Genomic DNA, 22,177 nt, shown 5'->3' with positions numbered 1-22,177 from the left:
CAACTACGCACAAAAAAAGAGGATCAGTACCCAAGAAATTCATGAATATATATATATATATAAAATTAGATTTATTAAAATATTTCATAGAAAAATACAGTATTTACACAAATTTATAAGCACAAAGGACATTCTTCTGCCTGCATATGTTAAATTTTACACTAGCCACGGCTAACGACAACTGCTGTACTGTAATACATCTCTGTTTTAGAGAGTATGGAAAAGTATACAAAATAAAAGTGGACTGTCTTAACCTTTACAAAAACAGTGATTGAATCTGTTTCTGAAAGGCTAAAATGACAAGAATCGAAGAAGTTCACACACAAGTCCTTTACAAAACCAGTGGCATAAATACAAATATAACATCATGTAATGGAAGTTGACCTCTGTGCATCTGTAAAGCATGTTTTTAAGTGTTAAGTCTGGAGTTCACGAGAAGACAAATTAGATGACGTATGGGAAGGTTTCATTAATAAAGGAGTGTTCCAAGTAGAATGAAGATGCTTCTCTGTGATTCTCCTACAAACGGCCACCTGACATCAATGTAAACTAAATCATTAAAATAGTGTTTGACCCAAGTCTGGCATGGAGCTTATATCTGTAAACATGACACGGAAGTGCTTTAAAAGGTATCTGATGTGGAGGATAAAAGTCCTCAGCCCTCTGTGACATGTGGCCCCCTGAACTACCATATCCTCTGCAGTCAGTTCTTCCTCCAATCACAGTGGAGGAGGCCGGGTTTTCCCTGAAAACCTAAGGAATGAATCACAGAGGGCACAGGGCACTCACTTGAGGCCCTGCGTGTAAACGTCACAGCTCTGACTTGTCACAGTCGTTAAAGTCAGTCAAAGTCCTCGGTGACAGTCACCGTGCAGCAGGACTGAACTGTGCGTCATGTCCTCAGTAATGATAGACTCTGATCTGGTTGTTATCGTCCAGTCCCAGCTGGACAAGGCCGCTCTTAGTGGATGGAGCCCGATAGCGAGTGAACAGAGGTCTGGAAAAGTTAAGGACAATGACAGTCATAATACTGTCTGACATGTGATGGTGTGTTTTAGAAATAATATGAAGATGTAAAAGGTTATTAGACAAGTCAAAATCATAATTGAAAATCAATAAATAACAGAGCCGGACTTCTATTAAGCTAGCCACACAATTGCTCCAGTGATTTTACACACAGTAGTGTGTTAGTAGCAGTTTTGAAAAAATAAAATTAGTTTGTGAAAGATAATTAAAATAATAAAATAAATTTAGTTTTAATCTATTTATATGAGGTTGAATTCTGTGTGCTGCTCATGTGGATACCACACATTTATTGTGTGTTGTGTGTTAGTGTGTGTGACAAAAGGATACATGCTGGTGTCTTTCTTGCGCATCTCCAGCCACCTCTTGTTGCCGTCGATCAGCCCCTGCAGTCTCTGGCCGTCCGCCTCCACTGACTTCTGCATGGACTGCAGGCCTCGACTGTGTTCACTACAACACACACAGACACACGCACACACACACACACACACACACAGACACACAGACACATGCACACACACGCACACATGCACACACACACATACACAGACACACACACACACGCACACACACATACAGACACAGACACAGACACAGACACAGACACAGACACACAAACACACAGAGTTTTTGGACTGTTTTAAGTATATTTGAGAAAGTGAGGGTGTGTATGTACAATGTAATTATGCTGTATTACAGCTTACCTAACAGGAGTGTATGATGGGTAGGCTGAGGAGGTCCTCAAGGTGCTGGAGGTGATTGGGTCCATACCTGCTCCTGGAGAACAGAGCAACAGTTCAGGACCAACACTGGTGATAAAACCCCTTTTAACATTTATTGGTGCTTCACTCATTTATAGGCAGAATGACCCAGAAGTCAGTATACCAGGGAAGATCTGGCTCCATCGGCTATTGATGAGGTCCTCAGAGGCCCTCAGCCCACTGCTGATGGGGGTGCTGTAGAGAGGGGTGGCTGCCGAGTTACCCTGAGGCACCCAGTTCCAAGATGGCTCTGAGAGCCTCACTGGGGGAGGTGGGGCTAAGGAGCTGGGGCCCAGGCTGTGCATCTGGGGCATGACTGGGAAAGAGGTGGAGGCAGAGGTGGGAGCTGGAGTGGAGTGAGGCTGAGACAGAGACATAGGGAAGGCTGTGTAAGGCGCAGTACTCTGCCTCTGAGCTAGTGAACCCAGTGCACTCAGGACGGTGTTGAGCTGGCCCGAGATCTGCTGCAGGGACTCTGCTAACTCCTGGACTTTGGCTGGGACTGTGGGATGAGCTCCTGATAAAAGAGCAAGGGGGACAAGAGAAGAGGTGTAGAGATGAGATAACAGACAACAGGTATAGTTTACCTACACTATGTGTCTAGGTATTATCTGTATATAGTATATACAAATAGTATAGATAAATTAAAAGAAATGTATGGTTAGCTCAATATATTTTATTTTTACTTTAAAGAGCAGCTGATTCTACTGTGCTCTACACTCAATGACCAGTATGTGTTACCTGTCCCATCTGGTGGATCCACAGTGCTGCTGAGGTCCGACTCAGTGACATCAAAGGTCACCTTCCTTTCTCCCCCCAGCCGAGACAGATCGTCTAACAGAGGCTGAATGAACAAAATAACAAGACAGAATGCAGTTAAAATCAGATGTTGCTGTATGTATAACTAAATCCTGGTCATACCGTCAGTAAACTAAGTTAAACTTCATTACATTTTGTAAATGATGACAAATTACAAGAAGCAAAAAATATTCCTGTTGCCACATACACAGCTACTAAACCTGAGCATGTTTATAACTTTTCTTGTTTACTGTTTTGGGATGAGTGTTGATGAAAATGCTCAACTGAAGTATCACTTAAGTAAGTTTTCTGAAACACTGCACATCCAGTCTGATGTTTTCTCCTGACCTCCTCAGCTATCGAGCTCTCCAGCTGCTGAAGCTGCTCCTCTTTCCTCCGCAGGAGAGAGTTCCCCCTCTGAACTGTCTGCTGCAGCTCCGCCACATTTCTGGCCTCCTGACAGTGAATGAAAAAAAATAACCACCACTTGATGCTTACTCTAAATCGACCCCATCTCGCCAGCCGTAACACCAGTTATTATTCTTCAGGAGGTGGGTGACACTCCGCCCTACCTGCATGAGGTTTCTTATCATCTCCTCAGTCACCCCTCCTTCATGGTTGGGATCCTGAGAGGAGGTGGACTGGGCTGCCTGCAGAGCTGCCTGTCTCTCCATCAGCCGGTTGCTCTCCCTTTCCAGGAAGAGTTTGGTTTTTTGGATGGAAGCGCCGTGTGAGGAGATGTAGTGTCGGAACCTGGACACATGGAGGTGTGGGCATGCCGACTGAAGGTAGATATACACTGTGCCCTGCGCTCATAGATTCCCATTTAAAACACTGACCACTTATTAGATACTTAGACAGATAGACCTTAGCCTTCCCTACTATCAGTAATTTCTTATCAATTTTCAGGAAACCATTAGTGAAACAATAAAACTAAGTCTGTCCTTACTCGTCCATGCTGCTCTGGCTGTCAGGCACAGGGGAGACTGGTGAGTCCAGGTCTTCTACATGTAGTGATGAATCTCTCTTGTCACTGGAGGGCGCCGTCACCTCTGTTTTCTCCTCCTTCTTGTCATGTTTAGGTTCTTGTCTGGGGGAGACACTTGCTCTTTCACCTTGTTCCAACTCACTGAACGAGCAAAATGGACAAAGGTACGCAGTTTCCTCAGTTACATAAGTGTGCTGTAAACAAAACTCTTAAGTATGATAACGACTTTTTCCACAATACTCTGTCACATACTAATAATTACTACCAGTTAACCTACAAAATATGAAAGACTGAGAAGCAGAACTTGTTTTGGAGAGAACTTCTCTTTTTAGGGTGTGTCAGTGTCCCGTGTAGGTAAACTGTACCTGACTCTGCGGCTGAGACGGTCACATCTCTCCTGCAGCAGCGTCACCTTGCTCTCCAGCCTCTCTTTGTCCTCTTTCGCTCTCCTGCACTCCTCTCTGGCTTTGTCTCTCTCCTCTCTCAGCCTCTCCTCCTCTTCCCTGGCTCTCTGGATGAGTTCTCGGGCTTGGTGTTTCTCCTCTCTCATTCTGTCCAGCTCCTCCTGCAGCTGGTCCCTCTCCTGGATCAGCCGGGGTAAGGTCTAAACACACACGCACACGCACACGCACACGCACACACACACACACACACACACACACACACACACACACACACACACACGGGAGGGGAAATAGTGGGTTGATACTGCAATTGGAGGGGAGGGTGAATTTGATCTCTTGTCATAGAGTAGAAGTGGGACTGCACACCGCTATTTGTCTGTCCACCTCCCCCTCTTCCTCCCCAAGCTTCTTCCTCCTTCTCTTAAGATCTGCTACCTGGTAAGACACAGAAATCATTAGTCCACGTGGTTCAGGTTAGAGTAATGGTGATCAATAGTACATACTGGTTGGGGAGCAGGACCTTGGTCTGCAGGATGGCCTCTTGGCTCTTCAGCTCTTTGGCCCTCAGCTCCAACTGATCTGCCCGATCCTGCAGTTCTGACTCCTTTATGAAGAAACAAGCCAGATTTACTCTTGTGTTTTTGTGTGTCTGTGCTACAAAATTTTCACAGATGGACATGAAGAGTTAAGAAGAAAAGGCTTCCATTGGCTAGACTGAAAGTGTGTTCTATTATCTGGTACAAGTGTAAACCACCCACTTAAATATATCTAGATCTACAAACCACTCTACAAACTTTCCACTTGGTATCAAACTGTGATAAGTGGAAAGGAGTCCCAAAGGTACAACTAATCAGAATTTCCTCTACGGGGGATCAATAAAGTTACATCTTATCTTATCTTATCTTATCGTTAGTAAATCGGTGCATCTGTCCTGTCTCACCTTGCGCGTGTGTGTAAGATGTTTCTTTTGTATCTGCATGTCGAGTTGTAGCCGGAGTTTCTCCAGTTGAACAGCATGGGAGGCCTGGAGACGCTCTCTGTCCTCCTGCAGAGTGGACAGCAAGCGCTCCCTCTGAGTGGTTTCCTGGAACACACACACACACACACACACACACACACACACACACACACACACACACACACACACACACACACACGCGTTAGTCAAAAACTGAACATATCAGTTTTTAGTTTAGTAGTTACTATCATTAGCTCTTCTACGAACAGAGAACCAAGCTGCGTCAATGCTCAGGGTTCTTGTCCTTTTTCAGTTTAACTGTGTTATAAAAACCATCAGCTAAACGTAAAATCTAAAAACCTTCTGACCTCATCCAGGTATTTTTCTCTGATATTGTTCATCTCTCTCCGGTGGTCCTCCTTCAGTTGCTCCAGCTTCCTCTCGTGATCGCGCTGCACTTCCTCCCGTACTTCCTGGAGCACATCAGCCAGCTACACAGTGGAAGACACGCTCAGCTTACAGCACAAAAAGTTATATTCTCTAAAATGTATGAAAATATACTTCAACTCCAAGCCTTAGTATATATTCAGAAAGCAATCCACATGGTGATGATGTAATCCTGCCTGTCCAGAATGTGTGTGTGTGCAGGTGTGTGTGTGTGTGTGTGTCATCTAACCTCTCGGTGGTACTCTGCCAGGTGCTGTTCAGGTCGTGGACTCGCCATCAGCTCCCTCCTCCTCTCGATGCTTTTGACCTTTATACGTACAAAACAGTGCAAACACAGAGACAGACACACATTTACACGGATCATTAAACTGTGTGCCTCAAGTCCAGTACCACAGCGTACCATCAAAATACCACAAACAAGAAAACATTTGCTTCAGGTGTCGTTTCCAGTTATGTCTGGTGTTTACATAAATATTACACCTTCACACAATCTAAGAGTTTATATCCAGTTAATCCCTTTCATGATGCTGACCAATCACACTCACCTACAGATGTGGCTAAAAGTGTTGGTACTCTTCCACTTAGAAAATAAAAAACACAATTCTCTCAATGAAAATAAAACCCAAAACACAACACGATGCTTTTGGTTTTCGATGAAACATATTCCTTTATATAATACGACAAATAAAAATAGAAATAGCATGGACAAAATTAAAAATATAACCTAATGTTTTGTAGCACAAACTTTTTGTGAGCTTTTCATTTCAACTCTTTTCAAGAGGAACTTCTATGTCAAATCACTGACTCACAATCCCTGGAAACAGGGATCCAGGTTAATACGCCAACCTGTTAGATCTAGCCTACATCAGGAAGCTCAATGAATCGTGTGTTTTTCACTCAGTGACAGTATTTGAATTTTGCAATTTATTAAACTTCAGTTGTATTGATTTCCTCTAAAGAGGCAACTGGACTAACAGATGTTTATCAAGCTATTTGCTGTTCCTAATGTTTGTGTTTAGCTTTTGCTTCAGTTTGATTGGAATGAAACATCCCTCATTAGTCAAGCAGAAGAGCATTCTCATGTCAGATGCAAAAACAACATTTAAACACTGAAATTTTAACGACAAAAAGAGAATAAAATAAAAAAAATGAGGAGCTGGGCCCCAGACAGACCAGCATCATCCTCACTGACCTCGTGTTTCATAGAGTTCAGCTTCTCTTCCCTCTCTCTCTGGAGTCTCCTCCTCTCTGCCTGCAGCTCCTCTTCCAGCTCTGCCTGCAGACGTTCAGTCTCCTTCCTCCTCTGGGCCTCCAGCTTGTCGCACTCCGCTGCTCGTTCTTCCTCTAGAGTGATATGTAACTCTTTCAGCATGGCCTCACTCTCCTCCCTGAGCACAGGACACACACATACATACAATGGTAATTTGGGGATTACACTACAGGTGATTAACTGCAACTCATTTATGATCAGCATATTTAAAGGATTTTCTATAAAGCAGGAGTTTAGCCCCACTGCTCTAGTGCACCTTTGTTTTATGTGTAAATGTACATGTCTGACCTCAGCTTGTGCTGCTGCTTCTCCCTCTCCCTCTGGACAGACTCTCTGAGTTCCTCCAGTGTCCTGTCAGACTCCTCAGTGAGCCTGGCCTCCTCCTCTCTCCTCTTAGACAGGAGATGCTGCTGCAGAGCCCTGGGGAGACGCATTACATGCACACATTTTAGTAAAATGTAGGTGTGTTTAGGTGAAACATAATTAAAGGAATCACTTTAATGTGTATATTTATGACTTGATAGGTGAGTGTGATGTAATAAAGCAGCAAAGGTTTGTTGAGGACTAGAGTATTATACTCTCCATGCTTACCTCAGTCTTTCCTCGCTCTCCTCCTTCAGTTTCTTCTCCTCCTCCTCCTCTTCTTGCCTCAGCTCCTTCTGGAGGAGACTTATTCTCTTCTCTTTCTCCCTCATCAAACGCTTCCTCTTTTCCTCCACCTCCCGATCGGCCTGTCTCCTCTCCCTCTCCTTCTCCTCCACCTCCCGTTCGGCCTGTCTCCTCTCCCTCTCCTTCTCCTCCACCTCCCGTTCGGCCTGTCTCCTCTCCCTCTCCTTCTCCTCCTCCTTCCTTTCTCTCAGACTCCTCTCCTCTCTCTCTGTCCTCTTCCTCTCCTCTTCTTCCTCCCTCTCTTTCTTCTCTCTGTCTTTTCGGACCCTCCAGCTTGGCTCTTCGTCCAGTGAGTTGTCTTGGTTTTTTAAGGAGGGTTCAGCATCTTCGACTCTGGTTTTGGAAGTGCGGACCAGCCGACCTCTGGCGGTTTCAGGCCTCTGGAGCCCCAAAGAAATACCAAAACCTCCGGCTTTTGGTTGAAGCTCAACATCTCGCTCTGAGTGGGAGGGGCTGGAGAGGGTGGGTGAAGGACTGGACTGGTGCAGGACGAGTCGGTCAACTTTATGGTCTAGACAGTTGCCTTTGTCTTCAGCCAGCATATGCCTGAGGAGAGAGAGAAGGGGGGGGGGGGTCTTATCAGATGGGGGTCTGTGGTCTAATTTGTCAGTTCAGGGGTCCTTGATGTGAAAAAGTTTGAAAACCACTGTTAAGTAGGTCCAAGGTAAATAAATTATTCTAATATTGGACACACTTTTATTTTGAAAACACAGGGACACACTTCTTCGAAAGATAATTCTCATAAGTATAATGCAGCCTAGTCTAAGCACAGTAGGAATAATATTAAAACAAGAAACCTCTTGGTAGGCTCTGCAGCCTTTGCCTTTGTTTTTGCCTCCTCCTCATTCTCCTCTTCCTCTTCTTCTTTTGTTTCCTGTCTGTCATCTTTCTCCAGTGGGCTGACAGTGCCAGACAGCTCGTTGATGTCCAGAACCTTCTCCGACAGCTTTAGGATACAGAACCAGAACCATTAAGAGACCGGTCGACAATAGCAGTTAAATTAATGAATGAATGAATGGTTGTGATGGATGGGTTACACACTGCATGATATGACTACCTTGACATCTATGGAGGATGAAGCCTCCTCAATGTTTTTACTGGTGTCAGACTCCTGCAGTAATACACACACACACACACACACACTCAATGACAAGGTAACAGATCTGAATGAACACAAAGCAAAAAAGTTGCACAAGCAACACAGAACATCAAAGCACACTGTCTTTTCAAAGAGACACAGAAACACACGCAGCACGAGGCAAAAGCAGAGTGTACGTGCAAACACAACAAAGGCAGGTGAGCTGGCAGGCAGACTGCACAATCAGACATTCAAGCAAGCAGACTCTAAAAATGCAGGAGGCGATGGCAGGAGATGATATCCTGTTTCTGGTCAAATTGCTCCAAACCAACCGCCAGTGTAAAAGAACTGCTAATGGGAAGGGGGATCAGATTGAGAACTGTCCAATCCAGTCCTCAGGGGCTTGAATAGATTTAGACCCTTTTACCAATTTATATTCCAGGGTGTGGGCGATGAGATCCAGGCAGGGAATCACAGAGGATGACACAGCCCCTAAGGCAGTGGAGTTGGATTTGGGGATCTGCATGTATCCGTGCATGCTTGAAGAGGTCAAGCAGGAGCAGGGTGGGTTTGGGTAGGGATGGGAGGGGGTGAGCACGCACAGAGGCAACACCGAACCCTACCTCTGCAGGAAGGAGGTATTTTTTTGTCACACTCTTCGTCTCGTCAGCGAGAGTTTTTCTCTTTCGGGCAAATGTTTTAACCTCCTGGTCAAGCTTGGCTGGTTGGACTTGAGCCGTTTCCATTTTAAAAACCTCCACGACTTCCTCCTCACTCTCCGATGCTGTGGGGGATTTTTGGGCAACTGATTCATCCTCCACATCCTTCCCTTCCCTCTCGGTTTCCCCTCCTTCGCTCATCACACATCTCTCCAAGATCTCTTCATCACTCTCCGTCAGATTCCTCTGGCTCAGGGAGCGTCTCTCCTCACTCTCACCATCCTCCCCCTCTTTTTCCTTCTCTAGCTCTCCTTCACTGTTCGCCTCTGCCTCTTCTTCCTTACTTTCATCCACCTCCTTACTTTCATTCTGCGCTTCTTCATCATTCATGCTCCTCTCGACCTCATCTCTGTCATTTTTGTCTTCCTCACTCCCTTCATCTTTATCACCTTTAAAGCAATTCTCCACAACTTCATCGCTATCTTCCTCAAATTCCTCTTCTTCTTCTACTTCTTGCATGTCTCCCTGCATCTCAATTTTCTCCTCCTTTAAACTCTCCACAGCTTCATCACTCTCCACATTCTCCTCTTTGTCTTCTGTTTCATCACCCTGGCTTTCAATGCACCTTTCTACCTTCTCATTGCTGTCATCCTCCTCTCCTTCATTACTCTCCTGCTTCTCAGTGTGTTTCATGTTTTCTGTCACTCCACCATCCCCTTCATCTTTCTCTTCATCTTCACAGCATTCCTCCTCTATCTCGTCGCTTACTATCTCCTCCTCCTCTTTCTTGCTTTCTACAGCCGCTTTACTTTCTCCCTGCTCTTCTTCCATCTCATCTTTCTCCTCTTTGCATTTTCCATCGGCTTCTTCTTCATCATCCTCATTTCCTTCCTCCACTCCCCCCCCTCCCTCATCCTCTCCCTTCTCCCCTTGAACATCTCCATCTTCCAACTCTCCTCCTCCCTCCTCCTCCTCCCCCTCCTCCTCCTCCTCCTCCTCCTCCACTTCATTCAAGTCCTCTGCTACCTCCTGTGCTGAGTGTTCAGCAGAGTGTTCAGGCTCTGGGCTGACAGGACTGGCCCCCTCTTCACTGACATGGTCTTTGCTGCCCGTAAGTGGGGACATGTGGAGGTGGCGGCCCCTCAAAGAGTCCTTCGTGGAGGGGAATAGGAAGACCAATGGAAGGCGTGCAGAGACACAAGGGAGAGAAAGGATGGAGGAGGGAAGGTGAGGAAAGGAGGCAGACAAAAAGATTGTGTCCCCCTACCCGCCCTGAAAGACGGTCTGTGGGGGGGTTATAATGTTGACACAACTGCATGCAAACCAGACAGCACGTGCATTGTATGGGGACAAAATTAGTCATGTTAGACAACCCGCACATAATAAACAAATTAGGACGACAAACGATTAAAAAAAACATGTATGTATGCAAAGACAAATATACTAATTTTCTTGTTCTGGGAATCTCTCACACACAAACACAGGCACACACACAGTGGCAGCTTTGTTTGATAAATGTGATTTCCTTGCTTCAGTGTTTTCCCTCCAAAAATGCCATAATGTACGTAGAGAAGAAAAAAGTGAATCTACATGCATTAGCTCTGCTAAATAACTGGGACATTGTGTAATTTTAGAGCAAAGGGTAAACGTATTACTGACTTTGGGTAGAGGTAAGAGACTAAATGATTAAGAACTGATGACCATAGTGGGGAGCTGTTCTGGTCTACCCCAGTGGTGATAAAGGCATAGAGAGAAATTCTAGTATTTGTCATTTTGATGGAGATGACAACATGCTCCTGGTATTCAGTTTCAGACAGCAAAGCAGTAACAGTGACAGTAGGAAGACAGCAGGACAAACAGGAAGACACAGTAACAACCATGCCCATAGGACAGGTCCCAGCAGCACAGCAGCTACATGAGCACATCCCAGGTCATGGTGCAAAGGTGAGAGGTGTCAAAGGTCAAAGAGGTCACACAAGAGAAAGAGAAGGAATAACAGATGGTTTAGAAATCACAGTTATATGAGACAACAAGAAAAGCCCACAATGGCAATGACACACAAAAACAACAAATTAGATTCCCTCCAACTTAAAAACATATGTAAACTTACTATATATCAGCATCGACAGTATACCAAACATTATTGTTCTTGTCATTAAATAAAGTATAAGTAAAACAAATACTGAAAATACTACACTGTGTGTGTGTGTGTGTGTGTGTGTGTGTGTGTGTGTGTGTGTGTGAATTCTACTCAAAGACTGCAGATCTACCAGAGGAAAGGAAGGAAAGGAAAGAAAACCCCTTCTCTTCAGAATATATTCTGGTCCTCAACAAAAATTTCTGGTTTAAAGATAGAAACACAGTATTAACATCCAAAATTATGAATATACCTTGGATGCCAGTGTAGTTCTTTTAAAATCCTGTAAAATCATGTGCTATTCAAGTCAAGTAACCACAGTAACTAAAACAAAGCAGCCATTCACAGGATGAAAAACAAGTGTTACATACAGAACACAGACATGGCAGAGAGATTATATTTTGAATGTTTAAATAGAAACTAGTGTGAGCAAGTTACAACAAAACAAAGCAGCGAGCTACAGCACAAAAGGATGTGTGTGTGTGTTTTTACCTGTTGGGACGGTGGTTCAGGGCTGTGTTCTCCAGACAGGGCCAAGTCCTGCAGCTCCGGCTCTGTCCTCTCCTCTGGTGGAGCTCGACCACTGTCTTCACTGTCCTAGAGCGCACACATACACTGGAGCTGATAAACCATTAAGTAAGAAACATACCTAAAAGCAGTGTACACTTCTGGAATAAATATGTGATCAAACAAACTGAATCAATATCAGTCTTATCAAAGGCAGAAGGTGTTGAATGGCCAATATCGTTATTTTTATACAAGGGAATTACTAGCCTTAAATATTTCAGTACAAGCCTTGTTCAAAATGTTATTTTGCAGCAGCTGTTTCTCTGTATAAGATTCCTTTCACAATAGAGTAAAGGATCAGTGCTATAGGGAGCAAATTGTTCTTTCTACCTCATACTGTAGGCCTCCTCCAAGAGCATCCAGGTCCAGGTGGAGGTTCTTCAATAGCCTGTCTGAACCACGAGGACTCGGCTGAAAAAAAGACAAGGTCCAGTTTGATAAAGGTTTAGAATCTGTAAGGAGCTAAACCAGTAATTTTCATTATCTTGTCTTCAGGTTGCACTGTACCTCAGTTTCTGAGATTTTGTCTTCATCATTGTCATCATCAAAACCAGGCAGAGTAAGGGACACTCTCTCCTCCTGCCTGCTGCCTAAAACACTAGATGCCCCGCTGCTTCGAAGACCCTGACAGAGGCAAAATGCGAGTATAGTATATACTGTAAGGGTTAGGGAGGGTATACACTCAAAGGCGCATCAAATGGTCCTTCATTTAGCACTAGGATCTTACCCCTAGGGAAGTCTTGAGGGGCTCCAGCCCCCCAGAGCTGCTGAGGGACCCTCGGAGAGCAGGGACAGGCCCAGAGAGTGGACCCGGGCCAGGGGCATCAAGACCTCTCAGAGGAGCCAAGCTGCCCAGCGGGGACGGTAACAGCCCCAAGGCTGAAGTCAGTGCCTACAGAGAAAGAGACAGTCAAAAAAGTAAGCATCTAGAACCAAGAATTTTCAAACATCAGCAAGACTTAAATAATTCATTACAGTTAGAATCCCCATGATAGTTGATCAGGGATCTTCAGATCAAGTCAATTAATATTGATAATTTGTTGACAGCAAGTCTTAGTATGTTATGTTTACTTGTGTATTAGTTTACAGTCGCACAGTGTAAGATTTAGCATTCCCAGGGAAACATTTACAAAACCAATCAAGTCAAAAAGAGAATGTCAACTGTTATCATTGCTGTGTTTGTCATCATTTTACTTTGAGGCTACCTTTTTCCATACATACAAATTGCCAACCAGATGTGTCAAAGGATTTTGACATCTCCTAGCAACAATCATTTATTATACTTGTTAAAGAATGAATTTCACTTTTGTGCTTTGTCTTCTATATTCTGATGCTGCAACAGTCATAGGTATAGGTAGTAACATGAAAAACAGAAAATATATTAAAACTGTGGAAAAGTAAAACAACCACTCACTCCAGGAGTCTTGAGTGGCTCCTTTTTCTTTTTCTCTTTCTTTTCCTTCTTTTCTTTCTTCTTCTTCTTGTCCTTGTCTTTCTTCGCCCCTGTGCCTCCTGCGGCGGCTGTGAGCTGGGCACGCTCACGCTCCTGAGCCACCAGGCGGCGGTAGTGCTCGTCACAGGGGTGATCCCAGGTGGACTGGCCCGTGGAGAAGTTGAAATAGTAGATGTCCCCTGTCACGTCCTGGCTGCGGGGGAGGAGGGGGGAGAGGAGGGGGGTCACTTCAGCACCTCCAAAAAGGCCCAGGAAAGGGAAGGTGAGATGACGGGAGGATGGGTATGTGAACGGAAAGATGTCACCAGAGGTTGTGTTGTCACCTGAAACTTAACACTGAACCAAATGAACTATTTAATGCTATATAACCATATCTAAGATGTATTACACCATAACAGATTACAGCTGTTTAATTAGTTTTCATAATAATGACTGTATAATGTTTTTTGTTTAATTAATAATTATTAGTTTTTCTCACAATAAAATCCATTTTATTATTGGTGCAAACACATTGAAAGCAATAGATTAAAGCTGAAATACACAAAACCTATATTGTGATGTAAGAGACAGTATTTAGACAGTTTCACTGCAGCTGACATCTCCCTGGAGATTTTGTTGATGGAAGGTTGCTACACGCCTCCAACTTCAGGCGTCAAGAACAGACCTTCACCCTTGATTAGGGGCAAGGACACAAACACTGCTGCACTAAATTTCCTTCAAACACACTCAAAGCAACATACATGAAATTCTGACATCTTCTGTCTTACAGGCCTCCTTCAGCATCACCCTGACCGTTTACAACAACACCAAGCCCTCTAAACCCATGTGGACACAACACAATTGCCCAGATCCCTACCCCAGGTCGTAGTGATCACAGTTCAGGTTTGTTTTCTGTGGATGGGTGTGCTGCCCTGAGTTCATTACCCAGCCTCTCTGCCTTTACTTACCAAGGCTTCCACTCAGCAGGCAAAGGGGCAACGATGCCCTCCCTGGCCAGCCACAGGAGCTCCTGCTCACTGTCGGGATCAATGCCAATTTCTCTTGCGTACTCTTTGATCTCTGATGATAAAGAGAGAAATAAAATGATATGAGATGATCTCAATGTCATAGAGGTACATTACAGTGTAATGTAGCATACAGTGCTGTAGATTTGTGAACAGCTCACCTAGGCAGAGTGAGGAACCCAAAAATACCCCATTATACAACAGTCTTATATGAATACATAAGCAGTGTAAATTAAGCACAATAATGCTGCAAGCTTCCCATATTGCTACAATCAGGAGGGATCCACTGTTATCCCACTGTATCCAATATTATTCAATACATTAATGGATCAGTGCAACCAACCAAGCTAAGGGTTTCACTCCTACAACCAAAGGGATGTTATAACATTTCAGCTGTGTCTAGACAGTTTATACATATATTACGGGATAATCCTGCTCCTCCCTGCTACCGTACCCAGGTCTATTACCCTGACCCCTGTGTACCTTGTTCAGAGGGTATATAGTTCTCATCGTAGTCCTCTTCAAGGATCAGCTGGTCTCCAATGAGAGCAGCTGCAGTCATGGTTACTGCAGAGACACAGGGGGAAATACACAAGGGGATGACTGGCAAAAGAAAGGGAGATATGCTGTAAATATTATAACGATGGCAGACAACTACACAACGTAGCCTCAGCTCCTCACTGTACTTTGCAAAATACGCCCTGCTTTCTGAGGGAAAACTGAGGATTTCTGTTTGCCATTATGCTCAGCTAATGAGATTAACAAATTAACTTCTCGCGTCTGGCTAGACAAAGCAGCGAGGGCTTATTATAAAGCACATTATTAAACGTGAGAAACTGTGCAGCAGTAAAGACAAATTAACATCTCGATAGACAAAAAATATCGACATGAAATGATTTTAATGCGTGGGCAGCAAAGAAAGGGATGAGCTAACGAAGCTAGCATCTCAGCTAACTTCAACATTAGCTGGGCGCCATCTAGCTACTTAACGTTAGCTCAACCTAGTAGGAGAAATAGTTTAATTGTGATAAGGGAGTTACCTTCCAAACTTTTAATCGTTTTCTCATGAGCCTTTGTGGTGTTATCGATGGGTTGTCAGTTGTTTGACACAGACACCGTGTACGCAGAGTGGAGAAAGATGCAAAAGTTATACCACTAACAACATCTCCAAGGACGCTTCCCCCGTTTCCTGTTGACGATGGAACTGTGGCTCTGACTGGCTGAGCCGTATGCGGCGTTCATGAATCCTCGTAATCTCCTTATTCGTCAACATATTGTTAAATATGTTGCGTTAAATACATTAAAAATAAATTAATTTAACAATATCAGTGCATTTAAAATGGAAAGGCACATCTTACTCACATTTGGCACATCTTACTCATGTGAGATTTATAATATTTATTTGTCTTTCACTTGATTGGGTCCTTGGTGAGTGTACGCGCTTAATATTTTGTACTGCACTTGAAAACACCACTCACAGTACATTCTCCATCTATACTTAAACTACAATACAATGCCTAAAATACCACTTTCCAAGTGTAGGTGTATTTTGTAGGAAATTCATTTTCAATGGAGGCTCTAGAATACCCTTCACAGATCCAGGTTTACATTTAGCAAATAATTCTATGTGTGAAGACAGATATGTTTATGTGTCATAGTTATTTCTGCCATCTCCTCATAAAAGGAGCACAGGGAAGGTCTTAGTCTCCTTTCCACCACGTCTTTCTTTAGCTCAGAGTTGTGTAGGCAGCAGCTGGTCCTGTTGTAATGTCTTCTTCAGTGGGAACATTGCATTAAAGAGGAAGCATTTACTCTGTGTAGAAACCACAGCCATTTTCTTATCATCATCACATCATAGTAACCAGAGCTTTGATTTTCCGCAGCTGCTATGCTGACCTCCAGAGATGTTGCTAATCTAACTGGAGACGAGAGAGTTCTCTTAATTCAAAGACAGTAAGCATTTTATGACACCCTAAAATCCACTAAATCAAGCATCAAAGGTAAAATTACATGCATGTTTTATTGTAAGGGAAGTTGAATGTAAGGATCCCTGTGGTGTGTCAAACAGCACCTTCTGCCCCCCAAAGCCTCTCACTCACAGCTCACAGTGAGGGGTTGCATTAACACTGTGATGCTAAATGATGCATTTGTTCTGTCCCAGAGCCAAAGTGTGATATCAGATTGTTGATGCCTCTCTTGTGCAACCCATTGTTGACTGTTGTCTACAGCAAAGTAAATTAGAACAAGTTTCCTGTCTACAAGCTTGATCAATAATTTCAATTTTTATCCAGTTTATTATTCACACAGTGTAAGATTATAGCTTCAAAGAAATTGCACTAAATTAGTTTGGCTTCTCAACCACAAGAGGGCAGATAAGGGGAGGATGAATGCAACATAAGTAGTTCACTTAACAAGTAGTCTCTGGTCCATAGCAGCTGCTGAGGTGATGCACTGAATTGAGGAAATAATTACATCTCTGGTTTAATGTAGTGCCAATAATGCACCAAGTTTCCAATACAAGAACAACAACAATAATGATAATGAAGTAGTGCTTCACATGGAAAAGACATAAAATGAACAATAATGTAAAATAGATGTAGCAATAATAAAATCATTACATGCAAATCAAAAAAATTGCTACATTTATTAGCTAAATCAAATCAGATAGCGCATGTATTATCTAATATTTATGTAGGACTAAATAATAGGTACTGAAAGACTACCAGAATTTTTGGACATGTATGTGTTCAGGTAAGAATGACACTTCTTCCCATCCTGTGTTTGTTTTATAGTGTGGGTGGTTTGGTTCTAGTATCAGGGTGAATGACCTCTACATCTTAGGCAATGGTAGCTTTAGAATTACAAACAGGCCTTGAAACTCAGATTATCAACTCAACACCTACGCACAAAACTAAATAATGGACAGGCCCAATGTTAGTTTTTTAACTCAACTCAGCCTTTTTTTTATTTATGATGAAGGTGGTTTGTACATATCTGGTGTCTTATATTTGAAGCACAGTATCATGACCGATTCATTTCCATTTTAAAATGATAAAATAGATGCAACCAATCAAATGTGTGCAGATTCTTTCACCAGAGACTGATGGGTTCAATACCTTAGTCATTATTTAAAACCAGTGGTGGAAAAAGCATCAAAATATTTCACGAAAAAGTCACAATAATTAATAACTAATGCAATCATGTTTCTTTTAACAGTGAGATGCACTTGAGCATCAAAAAACAAGATGGCACAGTTTTAAAAATATCATGCTTGTAGCCCAGTCTATACAGCAATCAGATACATGTAGAGAAGTGAAATGCACATTTTACTCTGAACTAAAAGTATACAGTATAATCTGTCACAATGGAAACAAGTAAAGTTTCAATACCATAAAATGGCCTTTAAAATAAAATTGCCTTTTCTGACAGTGTCCTTCTTGAGGGGACATGTGAAGTATGTACTGTGACCTGTAGTAAAGTATCACAGTATAGTGTGTGTTCACACTTTTTAATAAAAGTCGTTTTTGATAATTTAAACAATTTGTTGTAGCATTAAATGTTGCAACAGCTGTCAGATGTTAAGCACTTCACCAGGGAACATGTTCTTTTTATGTTGGCAGGTCCGAACATTTAACTGTGCCCTTCAATAAACTGCATTATCTTTGGAACAGCCTTAAGAGCAGCAAACGGCTACAGAGCCTCATAAACAGTGAAGATAATCTTCCCTATCACTGGTCACAATAACACCTCAGTGCTTGTTGGCATGTAGGTTGCCCTGTTGTTGTGTCCTAATTATTCCCTGATTACGTGAGCGTTTGTCAGCATATGTGAGATTTCGTAAATTATTTTATGATTAAACAATAATTCTTGGTGACTGCATGTCAGCCTCGTTTTGCTCCTCAAGTGATTTAGGTTATCTGAGTTCAGGGTGGATTTTCTTGCTTTGCTGTCAAGCTGTACAACCCGCAGGGCGACGCAACCTACAGTGACACTCTGCGACCAGGGCTTTGGTCCAAATATCTGTATTAAAGCAGAAGCGACCTCAACAGATGTGACATTGCAAAACCACATCACTGCAGTTAAGTAGACTTGGGTATAGCAATCTGAAGTGGTGTGTGTGTTGGAGAAAACGAGACAGAGCTCGGCACTGTTGCTTACAGCTGAGATAACCTCCCCTGCTGATTTGAGAACAGTGCTCCATCATGGAAGCAGCTGGAACAATGTCATGACCTTTGAACCTCAGTCAGGGCCTGATCAAATGGTGGATTTGCTGATTAAATATTTATCAGCTCGAGGCAATTACCCCACATCTGTCTGGCTGTTTGGTGGTCACTGTAAAACTGGTTGTTGATCGTCAACAAAGTTCCTTCCCTCAATAAATCCAATCACATGAAAATAAGCTGATTTTATACAACAGTAGGAAAAACCAGTGAACAGCAAACCCAGTGGTGGTGCTGCCAATAAGATGACATCGTGATTTAGCCCAAAATAGTTATCAACCGGGAATTTGTTCCATTGAAATTGCTTGAAAATGTCTGTTATTTGTACGTTCCCAGTGATAAAGTTTGTCATTAATTTTCTGTTCTTGCCCGTCACAAGAATGCAGGGCTCAGTTTTCTGAAACATGCAACCTCAGCAATTAATCGTCTTGCCAGCCAGCAGTTCTGAGGTCCTATTGATAACAATTATGACAGCAGTAATCTAGACAGAAAGCTCTGTGTTGATTCTGAATCGACGTGGTGCAACGCAAACGGTCTCAAAGGTTGCTGTTCCAGATAAGAGTTGCTCTTCTCTCTGAGCAGCTGATATGTGGAACCGTCTTATCTCACGGACCAGGGCAAAAGCCCTAAAGACTACTGTACAGTGACAGTACAAGATGAAGCCATTGAGAGAGGGCATGTGCTGTGATTTGTTCTGCCTCTTAATGTGCTTGGTGTGTATAGTGGAGGCCTGCAATTTTCATTATTGATCATTTTTTTAATTATTTGTTTAGTCTGCAAGATGTGAAAATAGAAAAAATGTCCAAAATAGCATCTTCAAGTTGCTTGTTTTGTTCAATATTTGTTTTTATCAGTTGGACAATTGATTAATCAACTAATTCAGCAGTAGTATGATGCTGTTTTAAAGTAAATAAAATGTTACAGTACCACAGTGTGGTACTGTAACATTTAATGCAGGGCCATTCTCCTGCATTGACTTATCAGATGTCAGCTTTCAGTTGGCTGCTGTATTTTGCTAATTGGTGTCAGACAAATGGGTAGAGTTAATAACAACGTCGTGAACCTTGCAGGTGTTGATGAAGCTTGGATAGGTGACTGTTCTCTCACCCCTCTGTCTTCACAGAGTCATCAGGCTCAGCTCATAAAAATGCAGAGTGAATGAGTTTGTAGTCAGGGGGCGAGAGAGAAGACAGACACCACAGTGTCAGATAATAAATAACAATGGTAATGGAAGGTAGAGAAAAACAATGCATGGTAAAATGAGATTTGGCTTTTAAATGTGGATAGAGGAATTGCTGCAGACGAACATTGAACTATCAAAAAAAATGAAACTGGAATCTTGTTTTGTAAAATAAAAGTCCATCCACAATGTAATGAAGTCCCACAGAGCAGCTTTGCAGCTAATAATATCATAACGGGCACATACATTAATGGAGACCTTATGCGATTACAGGTTTAGTTTCTGATAGATTAAAGTACAGTAGCACACTTCTAGTATACTGCACTATAGTAGGAAACAGCTGTAATGCTGATGATTATTTGACTTCTGTGTATTTTGTAGACTCTGATAAAATTGTATTTTTCAAGCCATAAACGTTACTGGAGAATTGCTGATATCTAACAATGCTGAATGCTTTCCTTGAACAATTTCCATGTACTTTTTGTTCTGTAGTTAAAATTAGTTAACTGGTCAAGTTACAAACAACGGTGAAAAAAATGATGAGAAACTGTTTTTAGTTCACCATCTATGTTCTCAAAAATGAGAAAACTCCTTTCACACAGTCTCGGCTAAACTGAACATGGTAAGGGTGAAAATGTAATATGTATGGCAGGGCCGTTCTCTTAGATTTTCTATACATTGTACAGAAGAGAGATAGGATATTTAACACATTTGTGTTCATTTATTCACAGCAGTAAACTTTCTTCTGATATGAAACCTAGATAAAAATCTTTATTATGCATTCTATTGACTTGAATATTGTATACAACCTACTCTATGTTAGTGTATATGATTTGAATTCTCACTCTAGTATCTTGTCACATGTGACAAGATAAGGCACTGGACATGTTGCAATCCCACAGAGCAAGTACTGGCAGTACAAGAATTTTAGTGTAATGGCATTCAGAGAAAGGTGTATTGATTATATAGGCCCAGGCTACAGAAGCACAGACCAGTCTCTTGGTTGCAGTTTAGTGCCACTGACCACTTATGACAATGATTAACCTTGCACCTAATAACCCTGCACTATTAGACTAGCTTTCACTCTGCAGATACCCGGTGTATGATACGTAGAAGGTAATATTTTCCGTCTATCTTGGTTCACCTGTCAGCACAGATGCTTGTGCACAATTATTTCTATAGCACATTAATACACAAGGATTAATAAATCAAGTATGACTGAATGTATATACAATATATCCTTCTCTATTTTTTGGTAAAACTTTTAGTCACTGAACCAGAGCATGCTTTAAATGTATATTTTATATCATAACATTTTATTTATTTTATTATCACATACTTTCACTTTGCATCTGTTTTTTTGTTTTTTTGTTTTTTATTTTACTTACAGAAAGTCTCAAAAGAACAATTATAAACCTTTTCATAGGCAATAATTCTATGAGGGTAGTAGCTACTTGTTTGTCAGAAGACATTATAGTTTGATAGTATGATATGCACATATATCTGTATAATTGGAGACAACTCTCTATACTATAATGATTCCTATTCCTTATTCCTCAAACTACATGAAGCCATGGAGACAAAGTCCACTGGTGATAGGACAACAAACAACAGCTTGGCACACACCACACTTTGACCCATTAATCATCGCACACACACGAGCCACAAATTTTGTCAACCGTAAAGTGAGATAAGTCTGTCTTGATACTCTGTATTTAGATTATTACATTATGTTGTGTGTTGTTTCTAGCGCGTGAACATGTCTGCTTATTTGTTACCCACAATTTTTTGAGTGGATATCAAACGCGATCACATTTCAGCGAGCCGATTGCATCAAGTCACTGTTTTTTGTTTGCTCTTGTTTGCTTTTCTTGGCAGCCATTTGGAAGCTCTAGGACTGTAAATAATGTGGCTTTCCTGTCCTTCCTACACACTCTTCTGTAACAAATGTTGTGCAAGAAAACCGCCCCGGGGGGTCAATCTAAACTGTTGTTTGAAGTTTATACTGCAAAATATGTAGAAAATAAAACAGGACCTAGTACAGATCCCTGTGAGCCACCTGCACTTCAGCTATGTGGAAACATTCCAATAACTTTTCCTGTTGCACTTTTCACATATATTTGTCATACCTGATTTCTTGTCTTCCATTTTATTCCCATTCTTTCCACCAATCCCCTTCCCCCAATCCAGCTCTCCTGTCTCACATCGACTTGGTTTTTGTTAATTTCTTCCTTTCATGTCCTCCACACAACAGGCTCAGCCACAGGACAGTTTAAAAAGGCCTTTATCAAGCAGAAAATTTCTAATAGCTAGAATTTAGAGCCTCTTTCTAAGAAATGTTTGTACATCTGTAAAAGTTCAGCACATGTATGATACGTATGATACTGATAATCCGTAGTGAATCTGTTACTGTGTGTGTCGGTGTGTGTGCTGAGTGATCTCCTCCCAGCAGGTGACCATTGAACTCTCAACCCAGTTCCCCTGCTGAGGGAGATGGCTGGGGGGTGAGGTCCACCTCCACGGAGACACACAGCCCTCACACCTCCACCACCCCCACCCCC

The 22,177-nt window shown here is 42.3% G+C and overlaps 1 protein-coding gene across 5 annotated transcripts; it reads right to left on the bottom strand.

The window, feature by feature from the left end:
* Positions 1 to 54: 54 nt before the first annotated feature.
* cep164 (centrosomal protein 164) lies at positions 55 to 22,019 on the bottom strand. Of its 5 annotated transcripts, none has more exons than XM_087172409.1 (28): positions 21,746 to 22,019; positions 14,700 to 14,783; positions 14,160 to 14,271; positions 13,174 to 13,405; positions 12,487 to 12,651; positions 12,267 to 12,383; positions 12,090 to 12,170; positions 11,685 to 11,789; positions 9,020 to 10,207; positions 8,376 to 8,429; positions 8,116 to 8,264; positions 7,241 to 7,864; positions 6,938 to 7,069; positions 6,572 to 6,767; positions 5,609 to 5,686; positions 5,301 to 5,423; positions 4,915 to 5,058; positions 4,495 to 4,578; positions 4,341 to 4,409; positions 3,936 to 4,174; positions 3,532 to 3,711; positions 3,155 to 3,335; positions 2,931 to 3,038; positions 2,526 to 2,628; positions 1,909 to 2,301; positions 1,728 to 1,800; positions 1,354 to 1,473; positions 55 to 997 (listed from the first exon to the last, which is right to left on the bottom strand). In XM_087172409.1, the coding sequence occupies exons 1-28, from the start codon at positions 21,762 to 21,764 to the stop codon at positions 901 to 903; spliced, it is 5,250 nt and encodes a 1,749-aa protein (XP_087028535.1). In that variant the 5' UTR covers positions 21,765 to 22,019; the 3' UTR covers positions 55 to 900. The 5 variants fall into 5 exon arrangements, with proteins under 5 accessions (XP_087028535.1, XP_087028537.1, XP_087028538.1 ...); XM_087172411.1 differs by having other exon boundaries at positions 3,532 to 3,672; XM_087172412.1 differs by having other exon boundaries at positions 10,082 to 10,207.
* Positions 22,020 to 22,177: the final 158 nt, after the last annotated feature.

Source organism: Seriola lalandi, unplaced genomic scaffold (genome assembly GCF_002814215.2).
Source record: "Seriola lalandi dorsalis isolate HSWRI2012SDOR001 ecotype SW California unplaced genomic scaffold, Sedor1 jcf7180002052652, whole genome shotgun sequence".
NCBI classification, from domain to species: Eukaryota; Metazoa; Chordata; class Actinopteri; order Carangiformes; family Carangidae; genus Seriola; species Seriola lalandi.
Note: the sequence above shows the minus strand (reverse complement) of the source record. Positions and strands in the feature narration are given on the sequence as shown.

Excerpts from the sequence above, each read along its gene's own strand:
- cep164 (XM_087172409.1), bottom strand. Across the intron at positions 13,406-14,159 it reads CCTGCTGAGTGGAAGCCTTG|CCAGGACGTGACAGGGGACA; the intron begins GTAAGTAAAGGC and ends CCTCCCCCGCAG. Across the intron at positions 1,474-1,727 it reads CCATCATACACTCCTGTTAG|TGAACACAGTCGAGGCCTGC; the intron begins GTAAGCTGTAAT and ends TGTGTGTTGTAG.